The 18,498-nt window shown below is 39.9% G+C and overlaps 1 protein-coding gene and 1 pseudogene across 1 annotated transcript; both read left to right on the top strand.

Annotated features, from left to right (window-relative positions):
- The first annotated feature begins 1,018 nt into the window (after positions 1-1,018).
- Positions 1,019-2,908, top strand: LOC149098749 (uncharacterized; annotated as a pseudogene).
- A 2,221-nt stretch (positions 2,909-5,129) lies between these two features.
- On the top strand, positions 5,130-12,336 carry LOC149098748 (beta-1,4-N-acetylgalactosaminyltransferase 3-like). The gene is made up of 4 exons (XM_089276723.1): positions 5,130-5,167; positions 5,638-6,157; positions 7,126-7,270; positions 11,174-12,336. The coding sequence occupies exons 1-4, from the start codon at positions 5,130-5,132 to the stop codon at positions 11,320-11,322; spliced, it is 852 nt and encodes a 283-aa protein (XP_089132849.1). The 3' UTR covers positions 11,323-12,336.
- The last annotated feature ends 6,162 nt before the right edge of the window (positions 12,337-18,498 follow it).

Here is an 18,498-nt window from a genome sequence, read left to right as displayed (position 1 = left end):
TCTTATTCACGTCGAACTAAAATACAATGCTATTGATTAATACAACCGAGGAGCGTTTCAACGAGAAGTACTGAAGGTAGAGATCGTTACTTGGTCGAAATTATATCCTACATCGGTGAGAGAGTCACCTCATATTTGCGAAGTTTCTTGTGCCAGAAATTTATTAGTTTTATATGTAACTAACGTGGGAAAGTTTCGGCTGAATATGAACTTTTTGCTCCCTTCATAGAAGAGGAAATAGACAAGCCGCTAAGGAGAAGCATTCTTTATTTGAACTCTGGCAAACACGCAATAGTTATAAAACAACAGAAAAACTTCTTGAATCGAGCTAGAAGTGATTCCAGATGATACGCAGTCACAGTAGCGTTATTTGCAGTAAAAAAGGGAGAACTGTCGTTACCTGAAATACAGCTGCTATCCCCGGTCAGAATAGCTCAGTTCTCGCCCTCTTTCTGTCAAGCAACGCAACGGTGGCGTTGCGTGACGGAGAGAGGGCCATAACTGGACACTGAAGGCTAAGTTATCTGCGCATGCGTTTCGAGCAAATTGATTGGGATAGAATAGCAAGAGATTTGCGAAAACATATATAGGTTTGTGATGTTATCGAGCGAGTAACGTAAGTATGCTACTTTTTACGTAGTAAACAGAGGTACCTACCCCACCCCATTATTACAATAATTAATACACCGATTCCAGAAAAAAACCGGAAGTTGCACGGAAACGAGGCTTAATAGCCCTCGCGGTAAATTCGAAACAACATGGCGAGCGAGCAAGAAGAGCAAGAGCAAGTTGATCTCTCTCCTGAGGACATCCCTGGCGCCAGTGTTACCGCAGAACAAATAGGGAAATGGACAGTTAGCCAGTTGAAATTTTGGCTAAAATGTCGCCGAATAAATCAAAGTGGCAACAAAAAGGAACTTTTCGAAAGGTATTTTGTCATCCTTGGCATCCTTCGATTGTCTCTCTATAAGTTCTATAAACAACCTGTCCTCGCTATTTTTATGACCTATTAAAAGAAATTTTTGCTCACGGTCTTTTTAGAGTGAAGAACCTGAATGAAATGAAAAACTTAAAAATCTACGACCCTGACCCGGAGAAGAGTTTTACTAAAGCTAAAGTAGCAAGGTTGAAGCAAGAACATACAGACTTAAATGTTCCGGTCGATGTCGAGACTGTTCCAACCAACCACATTAACAAATTTCCCACAGCTGATTCGGCTTTCACTAACGACCTCAGCCTTCTCCCCAAGTTTGTTCCGACTGACACATTAATGCCTCTTAAGAACTGCGGAAAGAACACTAGCCGAAAATCAGAAGATACCTTTGTCGAATTTGCAAGTTCTAAAGCTCTTAGATTGCTCCCATTTGTGCACGATGTCCAAGTAACAACAGACATTTCAGAAGAACACATTATTTACCTCAGAGCACTTTGTTGGGCCTCCTATAGAAAAGCTGTCAAATATAAAGTAAAATGGTGGTTCAGAATAACGGCAACCCCAAGATTCTAGCTGCTGAATGCGACAAAATATGCCCAGCTGGGAAAAGTGGCTGCTACTGTCATGTGATGGCAGTGATCTGGAAACTGGATGAAATATTTAGGAAAAATACAGTTGAACAAGTTGACAACCGCAGCTGTACCTCCAAACCTAGAAAATGGGGAATTCCGGGGAAAAGGACTGTACAACATAATCCTGTGATGTCGCAGGAACTTTTTAAACCCCGAGATGTATCAGATACTTCAGGAAGAAAACGTAGGGGCGTGTACCCCATACTTTTTGACCCAAGACCATCAAAATTGCGTAAATTAGACGTAGAATCTGTCGGAATGTTAAAACAAAATTTACAAAAAGTGAACCCATCTGTTGCATTTTCAAAGATGATTCCTGATGTGAATGATATTGTACTAATTGACACAATAGTGGGAGAAGTTGCCAAGGGTTCCGTACTTCATGTACAACTTAAAGAGTTTGGAACAAGCATTCAGCCTAGGGCCGTCAGTGATACCTCTCAGACCTCTTCAAGTTCTATGTCAAGCTGTGAAAGTGAACTTAGTAATGTTGTCGAGAGAAGGGAGGACTTGAGACATCGTGAAGCATCTGTTACTCAGATAATACACCAGTGAAAGAGCATCCAATATCTCTTTCTGAAATAACAATAGGTGTGAGAGAGAAAAGAGGAATCTTTCCAAAACTGAAGAGGAAATTGTTAAGATAGAGTCTCAAACAAGACAACAATCTGCTTGCCAAGAGTGGTATGAGCACAGGTTCGGTAGATTGACAGCTTCAAAGAGTTACAGGGTGGGATGCAATCACAAAGCAGATACATCACGAACAAAAATTATCAAAGAAGTACTACACTATAACAGGGACTATCAGTCACAAGCCATGAAAGATGGCTTAGAGAATGAGCAACTGGTAATAGACAAGTACACTGAAATGATGCATGAACAGGGACATACAAGGGTGCAAGTAGCAAAATGTAGATTTTTTGTTGAAAAGGAAAAGGGAATTTTTGGGGCCTCCCCAGATGGTCTGGTAACAGACCCAAGTAAGAGCAGTCCTCATGGAGTCATTGAAGCTAAAAATGTCACCGTTAAGGATGGTGAGACCCTGAAAGATGCCCTTATACGGAAATCTATATGTATAATGTCTGATACTGGTTTGAAAGTAAACCAGAGTCATATGTACTTTTATCAAGTACAACAACAACTCTTTGTTGTGAACAGACTTTGTGGTGTCCTTGCTATACTTGGAAGTAATGGAGAATTTTTTCATGAGGAAATTGCCTTTCAGCCAGAATGGTGGAAGGAGAAGCTGATGAAAATTGAACAATTTTATGACAAATATATTTTATATGAGTTGGCTCACCCAAGGATCAGAGATGGCCTTACAAGATGGGATTATAGCTAATGCCAGACTAAATAATGTATTATTAAAGTACTAATACATTTTTGCAGCATCTGATAAGAGAGAATGCCAATTTCTGTTAGCTTTTCTCAGGTAATATAATGTTGAATGAAAATACAGTTAAAAAGAATTGGGAATCTATAAGACCATAGTTAAACCTCAATAATTCAATTGTACTTAAACGTTATTAGCAAAACACTGAACAAGAAGCCCTTCCTTGTCACACACTGAATGAAACTTGAAGCCATGTAATGCACAATTTCAATATGATGGGAATCACCATATATTTAATCATCACTGAAGAAAAATCCTGGACTTTGTTTACATTTATTACCAAATGACAAATTAAATCTTAGGTGCCATTAGTTAATTGTAAGATAACTTAGCAAGTTAAGGCAGGTTTCTGCCAGTTAACCAGCAAACCGCTCACTGCCCAGAGTCGATTGACAACTCCACACAAACTTAGTGGAATTACTCCATCAAATATATGCCATCCCTTTAATCTCCTAATAGCTCTTTCAACGTGTATCCTTACATTTGCAATTCTCATGGTTGAAAAACATTCTTCCTTAGAAAATTGTTCTGGTTTACTTTGTCGCTTAGGAGGGATGAAGAGTCTTACCTTCTTGCATGCCAGCAAATCCTGTATATCAAATCCTCGATCTGCCATGATCAAATCATTCTCTTCCAACAAATCAATTAAGGAACTACTCTTTACAATCTCCTTATCGGAGATACTTCCTCCCTAAAGGCTACTGACAAAGGTAATCCAGACATTAGGGGAAATTCCTACAAGGCCTTTCAATGTGTTGTGGGACTTGTATTCAGAGTACAATTCACTCTGCTTCTCCAGGTCTTGTGGTGTCTGATATTTTATCTCTGCGCAGTCTATTATGCACCTTATATTTCAAATTCACCATTGAAAACTTGAGGCAAATACTGCTTAATTTGTTCTTTGGAGGGCCATATGGGCAGGCTCCCCAACATCAAATACAGGAAATTAGCCCATGTAATAACTATATCTGACACTACTTGTTCTGAAATATTAAACCTAAAAGCCAGATCTCGCTCAAATAGACCTAGTCTTAAACGAGTTAAAAATAGCCAAAGTTCATCAATTGGCTGTAATGTCCTTCGACAACCAACATTGCTTCCGGGAAACTTCTTTTGTTTACCTCCCAGGTAGGGAAATTGATTTTCTACGTTGATCGAATCACTGTTGTCACGCATATAACTGTAATATGTCAAGTTACTGGCACTAGGCTCTACATATTTCTCAAATTCAATTAAAGTTGGATAGTCAGGAAATCCAGTATAAAACTTGATAACTTCGCTGCTACCTGAAATCTTTCCAGACCAAACCAGTCTTTCATTTTCTTTCTTCATTGCCTCTATCCACTCCTCAAGTGTCGGTGGGCCATAAACGACGGAATCATTCTGTTCGTTTGAACGATCCCTAATTTCGTACTGCTGCTCTTTATGCTGATGGGTGCTCACTTCTGATTTGGCGGACTCAGATGTCTCACATCTCGCCTGCGACCTTTTCGCTCTACACCGAGATTCTTCATGATCATCGACTTTTGTCCATGGGAAAACCGAGGGTACGGCTCCCTGTTTTAATGAACGTCTGTGTCCCGTCAGACTCGGTTTAAAATCAGTTGGCAAGAAGTGCTCGGAACAGCAAAACTTATTTCCTACCGTGGCAAAGTAGGCATCTCCCCGTTTCATCCCGATTTCCACGTTTTCCTTCTTTGTTTATCCGAAGGAGACTCATGGAATGATAAATCAGTTCGGTTCTCTCGGTGTATTAATTGAAATTAGTTAATTAAACAAACATTACAGTTTACACCTTATTGTGTTTTAATATTAGTGCCTGACCGAACAGCAGCCCCCTAAACCATCCGAATAGTGCACTCTGCACCAAAAATTTACATTGCGTATTAGCCAATCAGGACGCGCGCTTTTCTAAAGCTACGTTGTAATGTATTACCATGCACGCTTACGTATACTGAGTTAATAGCGCCACTTTGATCAAGCTATGTTGTAACTCGGTTTCACAGATCACATTATGTTCATGTAATTTGTTTTCATGCAAGAGTAGATCAACTTCTCCTGTTTTCAAGCTATATCCTTGTGGATTATTCTTGATTCAGTTTTTGTACCTGTATTTACATTATTTTGGGGACTGAAGTCATATTGTTTGAGAAGTTCATTAATCGCAAAAATGATGGTTTGTGATACAAATACAGAACATTTAGTTGGGTAAGCGGAGTTCATATTCCTTTGTTTGCATGACACAACTCACAAACCTTCACCACGCCGGACTCATCACTTTGTAAAGGATTTAATTCGAATTCATCTCTACAGTGTAATTACCTTACGATCGAACCAAAGGCTTACCTCAAGTTCGCTTCGAAACATGTTCGAACACGAGTATTAAAACAAACGAAGCCAAACAAATACCTCAAATACGAATTATTTTATTAAGAACATGATGTTTGACTTCTTTAGGTTTCTGCTTGCGTTGCCTGCCTGCTTGCCTACCTGTTAGCATGCCTTCGCGACCTTGCTTGTTCGACTTGACTAAAAGACCGACCAACCGATCGACGGACGGACACACCGACCGACCGACTGACCGACACACCGATCCAACGACCCACCGACCGACACATTGACCGACCGACCGACCGACTGAGTGATTAATGACTTAATTTGTCTCGCTACTCTTCCAGGAATTTCTTTTTAAAGAGAATCTACAGAGTTACGCAGAAGTCTGATCCAGTTTATGGCGATCGTTACTCTGTCGACGTGGAACTTGGTTTACAGCATAGCAAGAAATCATTCCGCTTGTCTGAACATGTCTATCAGAAGAAGGGAAGTGACAAGTTGTGTTTTCCAGAAGGAATCAACTGGAACAGCAAAGCCATGGTGTACTTCATACTTCCTGTCAAAGACCAGGGACGATGGGTCTATCATTTTATCAATGAACTCACTGTTGCCAGCTTATTAACCGGTGATACGAACTTTCACGTAGTTGTTGCCGACTTTGAAAGCCAGGATATTGATATGGCCGAAGCTTTTAACCCTTCTCTGTTCCGCAGCAGACACACCATTGTTAACATGACGGGTAAATTTTACAAGACACTCGCGCTAAACGAGGCTGTCGCGCGTGTTCCAAGCGAGCATGATATACTGTTTCTGTATGATCTTCATATCGATGTGCCCGTAGACATTGTGGGCAGCGTCAGAAAGGTAATAAAGTGCAAATGTAATTACGTTAGAGGCAGGCTCTGTAAGAGTCTTCAGCAATGTTAGCGAACAGTTCAAATGCGTGACCTAAGAGGGTACGAAAGCACGGCCCACTAGGAAAACAGAGAGGGGGTGGGAACCAGGAGTTGCCTCACTAGTGTCGTGTTTTCTCCAACGTCTCCTCCTCATGTCACGCTTTTTCAAGTTTTGCGCAGTGTTCGACGATCTTAAATACATACATACACGTATAATACTTTATTTGGTCTCGCAGGTTAAAATAATCTGGCAGCCGTTGGCTGATGTGGACCTGCGTTACTAATTTCTCCATTGTTAATAACTTCTCCATTGTTCCCTGAGATTGCTCGTAGTTTTTAATGGATTGATGAACTGAACTAAGACAGGGCGTTTTCGGTGTTTTCTGTGTTGAAGAAACATTTTACTTAGTGTGGATAAATGTTCCTAATTTCTTTAAGTTCGTGGATGTCGCATGGTATGGAGGAGGAGGCGCCTGCAAGAACATTTGCCTTCCACCAGGCTCCTCACGGTGAATGCAGACCTCAGCAAGTCAACTAAAATCACGTCTGACCATATCTACAGTGTATTGGACAACTGCTAGAGAACAAGTGTAGAACTGAAAGAGGCCTGTAGATAAGAATGCTGATGACGATGCTACAGGGCACTTGGAACTATCCCGCTACTGATTGGCTGAAAAAAAAAAATGTAATCATTGCAGATCTAGATCTCTCGTTAAGGAGAGCAGACGTATTAGAGGCTAGGGTACAAAGATTTTCGGACAAGCGTAAACTACAGCGATAGGATTTACTCTGTATGAGTCCGCTTGTTTACTGAAATGTACCAGTCAGATGGTGCTATTGTTGGGAGCCTTCTCTAGGTCCCTTATGTACTTTGACTCGAAATCGTTGTACCACTGTTTGATGCTCAACGTTATCTGTTTGTCATTCATCTTTCAGAACACCGTTGAGGGACGAATTGCCTATTTCCCTGTGGTTGGTCGCTTAGATTGTAGCAGCTCGTCTGCTGAACACAGAGGCTTCTGGGAGCTTGCAGGCTTTGGCTTGCTTGGTATATACAAGTCTGACTGGACAAAGATTGGAGGTAAGTGGAATTCAGTTTTTTTAAGAAAGTGATCAGAAGAACAACCTAATGATCTCGATGCCGGACAAAACTTGAACTGCAATATTACCACAATGCAAAGCCTCTTTAGCCGACTAACGAGATATGACAAACATGTTTTTCTCCTGATAAAGTTTCTGACGACGGTTAAACACTTTGTTCGCGGCTTGAAAAAGTTGATTGATTGATTGAATGATTGATTGATAACTTTATTTATACACGGTAAAAATTCCTTCAGCACAATTTAAAAGTATAATACCCAATTCTGCCTAACTGAATTAACTAATAATTAATATAGCATTATAACAATAAAAGCCTATTATTGCTATTATCAATTGAGCAGCCAATTAACTATAATTCACCTCAGTGGTCCCAATGTGTGTAGAATGATCACTATACTTATCTTTAGGAGACAACACACTACAAAAAAATCATACCACACAGGATTAAACCCTGTCACTCTTTGGATGTATTGAGTTTTATAATATAGATAGGACCCTGCGCACGCTCTGATTGGTCAAAAACCCATGTTTTATCAGAGTATAAAATATAGAAAAAGCGTGTTTTATTGATTTGCGCGTATAAAATCTATATCATAAAGCAAATAAAGAAGCCTAAGCCGTGTATTACACTGTGATAAAACACGACAGGCGTTTGAGAAGACGAGGCAAATGTAGAAAACAAGAGCCGCAGGCGAGTGTTTTCTACATTTCTCGAGTGTTCTCAAATATCTGGAATCCAAATTCAACCGTTTTTCTGCGTTCTGGTCTGCTTGTCGTACGTTGTCTTTGTTTTGTGGGCGTGGCACAGCGGAATAATGAACGAATTTACACAGTTCGATACTTATGCCACCTCGGACGAATTGCAAATTGAAAAAATATCACTTGCCCAAGGCCCCAGCAAAATAAAAGCAGGTTGGAGGCCGGGGGAGGGCGAGGTTGGGGGGGGGGGGAGGTGAAGGTGAAGGTCCTGGCAGTTTGTTGGTGTGCTTGCAGGAATGTAGAAAGATCTCGAAAATTTTCTTGCTGGTTGCTCAAAGACAGGATGTCAATGAAATTAGAAAATAAAAGTGCACTGAAAACAAGAAGTACTCTATGTAGGCATTGCCTTGTGCATTGGTTTTGGTTAAAGGGAAAAAATTGACATTTGATTTACTCCCACATTGCCTTTCTCCTACACGGCATATAAAGTGGATACTGATGAGCTGTTTATTGCAGCCTAACCAGGAGCCATAATCGGGAGTGGCGAGATTCTCTTGCAGATTTTTCACAGCGATGGCAGGGAATAAGACAGGGAATAAGAACCAGGGCTCTTATATGTAGTTCTATGCTCTGTGCTAATGGAAAAGGTGAGTTTTTCAGGGTCGAAAGCAAGACTTCAATTTCGTGCTGTGAATGAATAATATCCGCTCGCGCTAGTTGTACAGGTAAGATTTTGCGTTTGTTCTGTAAAGAAACGTTTTGTGAGAAAACTCTTTACCCCGTTATCGAGTTAATTTGTGAGTTTCCCAAGCAATGCTTAATCATAACTAAACCCTGTTTTTGACAGTTTCTTATTGTTTCTGTTTGTTTGGCGAGTTTGCAAAAGTTTTTGAAAGGAAAGTCTGACGCGTTATAAGTAGCTCATTTGCATAGTGCGAGCCGGTGTTTTCGATTGTCAACAAATCTTGACAAAGATTTCTTTCGTTGTCTTTTGTGCTGAGATACTGCAACAATTTTCATCAACGCCAAAAGGCTACTAAGATCATGTGTGTTTCTTTAACATTTTTACACTGCGAAAATAACATAGAAAAGGAGTTTGATAACTCAACTAACAAAATCGAAATCGTTCATTCGAGTTGATTAAAGGAAGCGTCATCGTAACTTTGCTGATTATTTCTGCTGTATTCACATATTTTCAGCTAAACTTTCAATATGTTCTCAAACATTTATCAACCTTAAACATATTTAATAACTATAGAGATATAGTATGAGTTTGATGAACGTTTTCACACGAAAGTGCGGAAGTCCAATTTGTCATGTTTTACTGACTGTACAAAACACGCATCGGCGGGCACTCTTATTCATCGACAACAGACACTTTATTGGATTTTTACACAAGCAAAACTAAGTAGCATCTACAGACATAAACGTTATTGTCACTTATTGGGCCTTGATAGAACATCAAGCGTTGCTTACAATTCAGGCGAAACTCAAACTTGCAATTATTTTGTTTTTACTTTTCGGTCGAGATAGACTCTGGCGAAATCCTCGCAAGCGTGTGGCAAGAGGAGGGAAACTTTGGAGCCCTGAAACAGTGCTATATCCAAATATATCCAACTGGGTTTTTGCTGTGTTATGGAAAAGCTGTTAATCTTCAACATATGTGAAACTTAGAGTGGAATGATGTGGAACTCTTGTTAAAGAAGCAGCGAAACACAACTTGGTCAGCGATATAAAGCGGGACATAACTAAATTCGACACTGTCTTACTTCTCCCAAACTGAAGCAACTTACGACGGAAATAATGAAGCAAAATTCCAACAGACATAAACGTATTGATTTGTGGGCCAAAAGCATCAAACATTTCGGGAATTTCGGACGCCATTTCCCCGCGCTATATCCGCAAAAATCCACGTAGCATGTATGCGCGTGTGCCGCACATGATGGCGCAATTTGTTCTAAAAATAGAAAAATTGTCCCATATCATAGGGACAGCCCCAATACTAGAAATAGCGCGCGCTTACGGTCTCCGTCCCCGATTATGGCTCCTGGCCTAACACAATAACACTGAACTAAGAAAACTCTTTTAGACACTTAGAGAATTTGCTTCCCTGCTAGCAGAGGCTCTTTTCCTGGTGTTCGCTGACGGGAGAAAAGAGACTTCTACCACGGGTCGAAAATGGCTATTTTGAGCATGCTCCGGGGCTTAGCGACCGAGCCATCACGTGATGTTCATAGCGCGTGACGAAAATAAAACCTTTCACTCCAACTGACGCGAAAAACCCACGCAGATGGCGCGTTATGTCTCACACCCCGGTTAACTCACTGTGTAGGAAACGGAGGAAAATATCGACTAGATCGCCAAAACGCGCTTAAAAAAGTACAAAAATCATCTAGAGATAATTGTTGTCTGATCTGTGGTATTAACTTCAAGTTATCTGGACAGGAAAGCTTTTCAACACAACCACATCTGCAGAACTCAACGAAAATTTAACAGTCCTTCTCGGAGAGTCGCCAGATTTTTCCTTGTCATCCCGACGGATTTTCAAATGCTGTAAACGAAAGGTGAACTCAGTTATAAAGAGAACATTGATTCTCGAACAAGACAAAACATTTCTCATCGACAAACAACCACAACAAAGTGGGTTAGATGGCAGAATTTTCACCTTTTCCGTTCGTGCAACTAGTACAGCAATCTGGTAGATGAGAGTTTTCCCATGCCCGGTCGACAAGCACGCAAACGTGTCTCGCCCGTTTAAAAGGGCCTTGAACTGCTCGTCACCCCATTTTTTTTTTAATCTTTTCATCGTCGAGGTTATCCACAACGGAAGAAAGCAAACTTGTGACTCTTTAAGATTGAACTCTTTCGAGCACGCCGATGAGCACGCCATGTTTACACTGTGCATGGGCTCAATAAATAACAGCGAAATTAATGTAAAGAAATGCGCGAGACGCAACGGCTTAAGTTGCGGTCAGCGAATAACGCAAGGAGCATGCGTTTTAAATAGAGCCGTCCAAGACTGTGGACGGCGGTTAAATTAAAGCCATTTTCGACCCATGGCAGATGTCTCTTTTCTCCCGTCAACGAACACCCGGAGAAGAATCTCTGCTAGCAGGGAAAGAATTTGCTTGTATGAACATTTAGTTGTACAACTCTGATTTATTTTTGCTCTGTTTGTCCAAAGGAATGAACACCGAGAAATTCAAATACAAATGGGGCGGGGAGGACTGGGATCTACTGGACCGTGTTTTGAACGCCAAGTTGGAAGTGGAACGAATCAAGTACCCAGGCCTCTATCATCATTATCACAGTAAACAAAAAAAATGGAATTAAAGATATTTTTTATTTGTTTTATGGAATCTACACGAGATCATGATATGGAAATAGAAAAAGAAAATGGATCTCTTTGTTATTTCACCGCGATTTAGCCGTCTGAAAATGTGAGATTTTACCTCCGGTTAGGTCAGAAACCGCAAGGGGTTACGACCTGGGACTAGTCAGGCTGTGACGTTAAAACAAGAACGTACTTCGACATATTTTTCCAACCAAAATAATAGAAACGAAACAAACAAAAAAAATAAATAAGTGAAATAAACTAGGAATTAGGCAATCAAGCGTAATTCCAATTTTGATTCAAATTTGTAAACATTCACCATTATTACGAAAGATATATAGACGCGGTGTAAAAACAACGATATCCATTTTCTCTTTCGATTTCTTTATTATGATCTCGTTTAGATTCCATAAAACAAATAAAAAGTATCTGTCACAGTGATACACTTTTAAAACGCTTGGTGTAGCCGCGCCTGGAGTGTTTGTAGCGTGCCTCCTATGCGAAGTTGCTCTACCTGGCCTACGTACCGCCTCACCAAGTTGAAAAATATCGGTTTAAATTCTCACATCATACTGCGACTACTTAACGGTTTTAAAAGGTGTTGTGTAAGGTTTAAGATTAAAGATTGTAAATATCGCTTTCTTTTTTTTTAAATTTAACTTTATTTGTTTTCTGCACTACTATAATCAATACCTTTGCGTCGCCATGTTATATTCTCCATTGTTACATTCAGTACTAGTGTAGATGTATTATCTCAATAAAATGGTCGTAAAATTACATGCAACTATCTTCGATGTTTCTTTCCACGAGCCAGATATGCTACCAAACAGTTTTTTATCTATCGTTTGAGTGCCTTTTGAGTTGTTGGTAGCATAAAGCCAGTCAATTGCTAAGGTCTTTACAAAATTAAATTGACAGATAGTAAATGTATGATCAATATTGATTCTTGCTCACCACTGTAGAGGCATTCGTCATCCGTTTAATACCATATCAATAAAGGTTGTCTTTGGTGACTTTAGTTCTATGGATTAATTTAAACTGGATTTCCTTCCACTTTGTCCACTTGCAGATGTTTTATAGCGAGGTTTTTCGAGGCATACCCATCCAACTTCATTGTGTTATTCCATCTCCTTGGGCCAGACTGGCTAGCCGTGTGAATATCAGTTTGAAAAAAAAAAAAACTAAATGCGACGAAATCTGCATTAGACTTGATTCCAGTCACTCTTCAAACAGGATCACACCACAAGCTTATTTGTGTGAATTCATCTGAGACCATCGTGGTCATGAGGTAGCCAACAAATATTGTCTTGTTGATGGCAAATTTACATCGGTTCCTCTTTCTAAGCAGAAATGTCTCAACTTTCACTTCATAGCAAATATTCTCCTAAAACTTTGCCAGGCAGCACTCACCAGGCTCACTTCCAGAGTCAAAACTATCACCTTCAATAGGGGAGAAGAGGGTCTCGATGGGGTGGTGGCTTTTAAGGCCAACGTTTAATATTTTGGCTTTTTTTTCGGCCAACGGTTAATTTATTTCCCTTAAGATTAACAAAAATCTTACTAACTAACTACCATCGATAAAAAAGTTAAAAATATGTATTGACCCAGACCATTTCGGACATGGCGTTGAACAGCCGGACGTCATAAATGTTCATACTTCCTGAAGCATGCATTAGGGAGTTTACGAAACCACGACGGCAACGGCAACGGGAACGTCACTGAACAAAAGAATTAATAAGCAGAACAATGTCTGTGCACGTGCGTTATAATTTTTGGTACATTTCTTTGCCGTCCTCTGCAAAACAACAACGTGAAATGACCAAATTTTGCGTTGCCTGCAGAACGTGAGCCACGACGGCTTATATTTTAAATTTTTATTTCAAATTTCTCGCTGTGTTCCGGATTTAGTTTTGCGATAGTTTTGACAGTGATAAACAAAGTAAATGACTTTAGAGTATCGCGAGATTCGTAGGTAAAATATAAATCCATTTTTTAATGGACGTTGTCCTCGGCGTCGCCGTCGTGGTTTCGTAAACTCCCTATTGTCATAACAGTGACGCGATGAAGCGCGAAATTTGAAAGCGAACAATCTTCAGTTTAGAAGAGATGGCGTCAAAAATGGGCGAGAACCTCACTTTAATTTTCGTTTTAAATGACTCTAGGTTGAAAAAGTCCACACTTGTAGGCTGCGAAATGAAGACGAAATAATACTTATTTAATCGAGACGCCCAGGAGACATAAACGACACGTAAAAACTATTGGAAATTTGAGTCAAATTGTAAATGATTTTATAGTCATTTTAAATAAGATTTCAAAAATGCTCTTTTTCTATCTTAAATTTTTAGTTTCTGGTCCAACTTTTTATGAACTTGTAACTTGCATAAGTTTCTTTTTAAAGCAAATTCAGATACTAAGCTGAAATGTCAAGAATAACAGAAAGGGATTTTCTTGAAATTCGTGTTCCCTGTATTTCGTATTACATAATGATCCCCTTTGCTCATTAATACGCATATATGCCGCTTCTCTGAGTTCATGAATCTTGCTTTAGCACCACTTTCACTGTTCCCTTGGGTGTTCAGTAATGGTTGAAAGTGTACTTTTCAGTCTGCCCGATTTTGCTGCGATCTTTAACCAACATTTGCGATTGCGGCCGACCGTCAAACTTGGAAGCTATTATCAGAGTGACCAAATTTATTTCAAGTGGCACTCAGAGTACGGCGTCGTCCTGTGCAGATAGATATTTGAAATTGTAACTAGCTTTGCCCGTGTTCTGAGTAATCTTTCACATTCTGCTCAGAGGGAAAAGCGAGATAAGCGCTGGGAAATTTTTCTCGAGACGGCTACTGAAGCCTTTTGAACTACTGATTAATTTTTGAGCTTCAGTGAACGCGTTTATCGTTGTTGGAATTAGCCTTTTGAACACCGATTTGAATGAAACATTTGCTTATTTGTCGAACAGAAAATAAACATAAATCAGAGTGTAAGACTTGGATCAACGATATGTCACTACAATTTGTCCAGCACCGCATAAAAGGAAACTATGATAAGTCGGTGCCTTTCCAAGGACTGTTAAACAGCACACATTTGCGAGTCTTTGCAAATTTCTCGATCTGCTTACAATGGCTGGGGAGAGACATAAAGCGTACGGATATCACAACACTGAAAACTTATAGCGCTCGTTTCTTTTCTGTGCAGAATCTCTTACGATGCTGGTTACTCTAAATATGATGTAAATGGTGAACAACTAGTTTGTCTAAAAGACATAATTATATCTTGCAAGTGAAGAATTATTGTTGACTATAAAAACGCAAGAACAAAAGGATCATTCAAGTGTTTTGTTTGTCATTCGCGCGTCAAAGCGTACGACAATTTGAAATTCTCTTAGAGTGATTTCAGTTCTACATTATAGAACACAAGTAATTACGATTTTCACCAACTTCCAAACTTGAGCGGGAGAGCGCACTTAGTCTTCGGTTCGCGAGCGCATTTAACTGCCAGTATTGTGCAAATAATTAAGATACAGGGTTAAGTACCAAATGATCATATGATGGTAACAAGTAAAGCTTTTTGAAGCGATCGAGATTTCGCGGAACTCTATTTTCTGTTGACTGCTTGTAAAGTTGATGGACCGGTCTTCGCAACCGCAAGAAATTATGGGTAAATTTGCATTTGTATGGATAAACCGCAACCAATTACAGTTCATCGAAAATCCACGTGGGAGCTCCAGTGAGACAAAAGTAATTTATGCCAGTAAGTAAGTAACAAAGTTATACAACGCTTACGAGTGGTATACCATGGAATATCACTCGAATCACTTGTATTTTCACGGAATACTCACAAGTCTTTATTATTTTACACCATGCCATAGAAAGACAGTGGCCAACACAGTCAATGCAGCTGGCGATGGAAAGATGGGTGTAAGCAGTATGAGTTCTGAAAAACCCATTTCGGAGAAACTAATAAATAGTACTGTATTGTATTGTATTGTATTGTTAGCGTTTACAAGGAAAATAGTGTAAAGTATTGCACGGACCTCGCCTTACAGATTGCGTGCCGCGTTTAGCATATGCTTGAGTTTTCATTCTGTGTAATAGACCATTTTACAGTTGTCTGCTCAGTGACCTGGCCTTTGTATGGCAGCGAGGCTTGAGTTGACCTTGTTTTGATACAGACCTCACTGCTTTTGTTGTGTAAAACAAGTTGTTCTGATGCTAACTAGCTGCATTTACATGACAAAAGCAGTGAGGTCTGTATCAAAACAAGGTCAACTCTAGCCTCGCTGCCATAGAAAGGCCAGGTCACTGAGCAGACAACTGTAAAATGGTCTATTACGATACGGGCCTAAGCCAACTATTCATTCGGCATATTCATATGAAAACATAACACTGAAAAACTGACATTTCAAATTAGTGTCACGTTTAAGGGCCCATTAACTGATCTTTTTGTAGACTGCGAGCAGTCTCTCTTTTCCTCGAAAACCGCGGGGAAGAACGTAAAACAAGTAAGCGTGCTAGCATGACTGTGAGGGTGACGTGCGAGCAGCGATGCCGCGAGTCGCTAGTAGCGGGGGCGTCGGAAGACGAGCGAAAAGAGAGACTGTACTGGTTTCATACAATGATTTGGATGTTGCTTTGACAGGTCGCATCAATGACACCTCCGCCCTGTTTTGAATATGGCACTCCGGTGTCTAATTCCTACGTTTTTGGTGTCAAATAAACAATCTTAGGGACTTTTGAATAAGTACTTTCATCTTTACTGTTCTGAGAGTTCGTATGTAAGTTAGTTCGCGAAGTTCGCGAAGGTTTTGTAAGAAAGTTCAGAGAATTTCGAAGGGAACGTAGATTGAGACGTGATGCGTAGAAACCCATATTAAGGTTTAGAATATTGTACGACGCTGTGAAACTCTGAGGCAAAGGTCAAGATTAAAACGTGGAGTTTTCAAACACTGCTTTAACAATAATGACATATGGTATTCTCATCAAAGGCGAGGGTAATGAACTGCCAAAAAATCGAAACAACATTATGATAGAGCGATTTTCAATTGATTGTAGTAAAAACAAAAGCAAACCAATTACGCACCAATTAGAATACTCAGTCAATCTCAAACCGTAGTAAAAACCAAAACAAAAACCAAAGTGATGCCTGATTACTTTCGACACTTAACTGAAAACCGCCCTAAAACAAAGGACGGAGAGACAATTGGACAGGGAAGGAGGTGGGTTGAAAAGGTTGAGAACAGAATGTCCAGCAGACTCGAGCCTAGATCAGTGAACGCACTTGGTGATAAGAACCCAGAGGGGATGTTCATTTTTATTTTATTCTCAAGCATCTGAGCGGACCGGATTCCTAAATCCTCGAATTTGATTGGCTAATCATACGCACGTGATCTGTCCAGCTTTTTACGATACGGTCCACGGGCCGGATTCTTTCTTCGCAGCCTAAATTTCGCTCCTAAAAGTTGGCGGTAATCGTCAATCTTTTGCGTTTTTTACACGTCCATCGACGATTAGTCAACGCAGGTTTATCTCTGCCCACTTTAAAATGGCGAGGAAAGTCACTGTAAGCAAATTCAATTGAGTGTTTTGAAGTTGTGAGAGTTTGCTTGGTTGTTTGTAGCTTGGTGCTGTAATGGCGCGTAATCCTGTGTTTCTCTCGCCATCATAAAATTTGAGTCAATTTCAGTCGAGTTTACCTCTCTGATCGTTGCTGTATTTACGAGAATTTCTGTGGAATACACTTAACGAATTTCCTCGCTATTAAATTTACGGTAGAAAAGTCCCATTACAAGTGATTTTAAAAGCAACGACTGACAGAAATTGTTTTTGTAGTAAAACTTCAAACTTCGCACGAAATTTAACACCACGAAAACAACTTTGGAGAACTTAACTGGTGAAATAAATGCAACTAACACAAAGAAGTTTGAAAAAAATCTGTTTTTTAATACATCTTTCTTTGTCTACTATCTTAGTTAATCGCTCGTTGCCGAGATTTTTTTACAAATCGTTAGTAGACGGCGCGCAGGCCGATTCAATGACAAGAGTTGCGTAAACAAACCCATTTGTAATCTGTAAAACCAATTTACTGCAGGGGAAAAAAAAATAAACATGTTATTTGCCGGCTTATGGTCGGTCCGTATGGTGAAAAACTGTGACCGAGGACGGTCACAGTTTTTCACCATACAGACCTCCCAGCCGGCAAATAACATATATATCATTTTAATAATTAGAATTGTCAAGCTTACACATGTCTTCGTGTGGATGTTGTTACTTTGAGTTATTATAAAGTAGCAACAATAACAGATTTGATTGTTAAAAAGGTGCGATCAGCTCTTTTCAGCTGTGACGCGCATGACAAATGGGTTGCCCGTTACCTTCATTAATCCTGGTTCTCACTACGACATGAGCACAAGAATGATGAGTATAAAATGTTTAAGCAGGCAACTGCGAACGATGATCCTGCTGGGATACGTTGGATCAATAGTGATCTAATCGGCTTCACATAGAAAATGAAGAATATAAAAGCAGGAACCGGTACAACGTAGGATTATTTTTTAAAATGTATACTATATTTCGGCTGGCCAAACCAGCCTTCTTCAGGTACAATAGAAATTTCACATTGGAAAGAGTGCATTTGTTAGTGATCACGGCATTTGCGTAACCATCATTCCTGTCAAATTCACGAGTTCGCTCATAGAGCACTTTGATTATTGTAAAAGGCTCTCCGTCTCTGCTCGTTTCTGTTTTGTTAATATATTTTGACTGTGCTACGTTTGATATGCCACAACAAGCATTTTAACAAATGAAAATGCTGCACTCCCGAAAAAAAGAAAAAAAATGGTTTCACCTTTACCTCCCCATGATGCCATGTCTCAACAACGGCCATTTTGCTCTGTTCTCAAGGTGGCCGGCAATGAGGGGAGGTTCGACCGAACTTCACGATACCTGATACCTTGCTCTTGCCGTCACGTTTGCGGTTCACTTTGCAGTCCGCGGTTCATGTTGCAACCTCAAGACCCACCTCTTGCACTAACTGATTTGCGGCAGCATTTCGATTAAAGACTACAAAATCGTTACGAACTCACGTTAAGGCCATGACTTATGTTTTCTTTCAGCGTAAACTCCGTAAGTACGTTCGCGCGAAAATGTTCTACTCGATAGATTTTCTTCAAACTTCTA

The sequence above is a fragment of the Orbicella faveolata genome, unplaced genomic scaffold (assembly GCF_042242905.1).
Source record: "Orbicella faveolata isolate gen_17 unplaced genomic scaffold, um_ofav_v1 contig_46, whole genome shotgun sequence".
Lineage (NCBI taxonomy): Eukaryota > Metazoa > Cnidaria > Anthozoa > Scleractinia > Merulinidae > Orbicella > Orbicella faveolata.
Note: the sequence above shows the minus strand (reverse complement) of the source record. Positions and strands in the feature narration are given on the sequence as shown.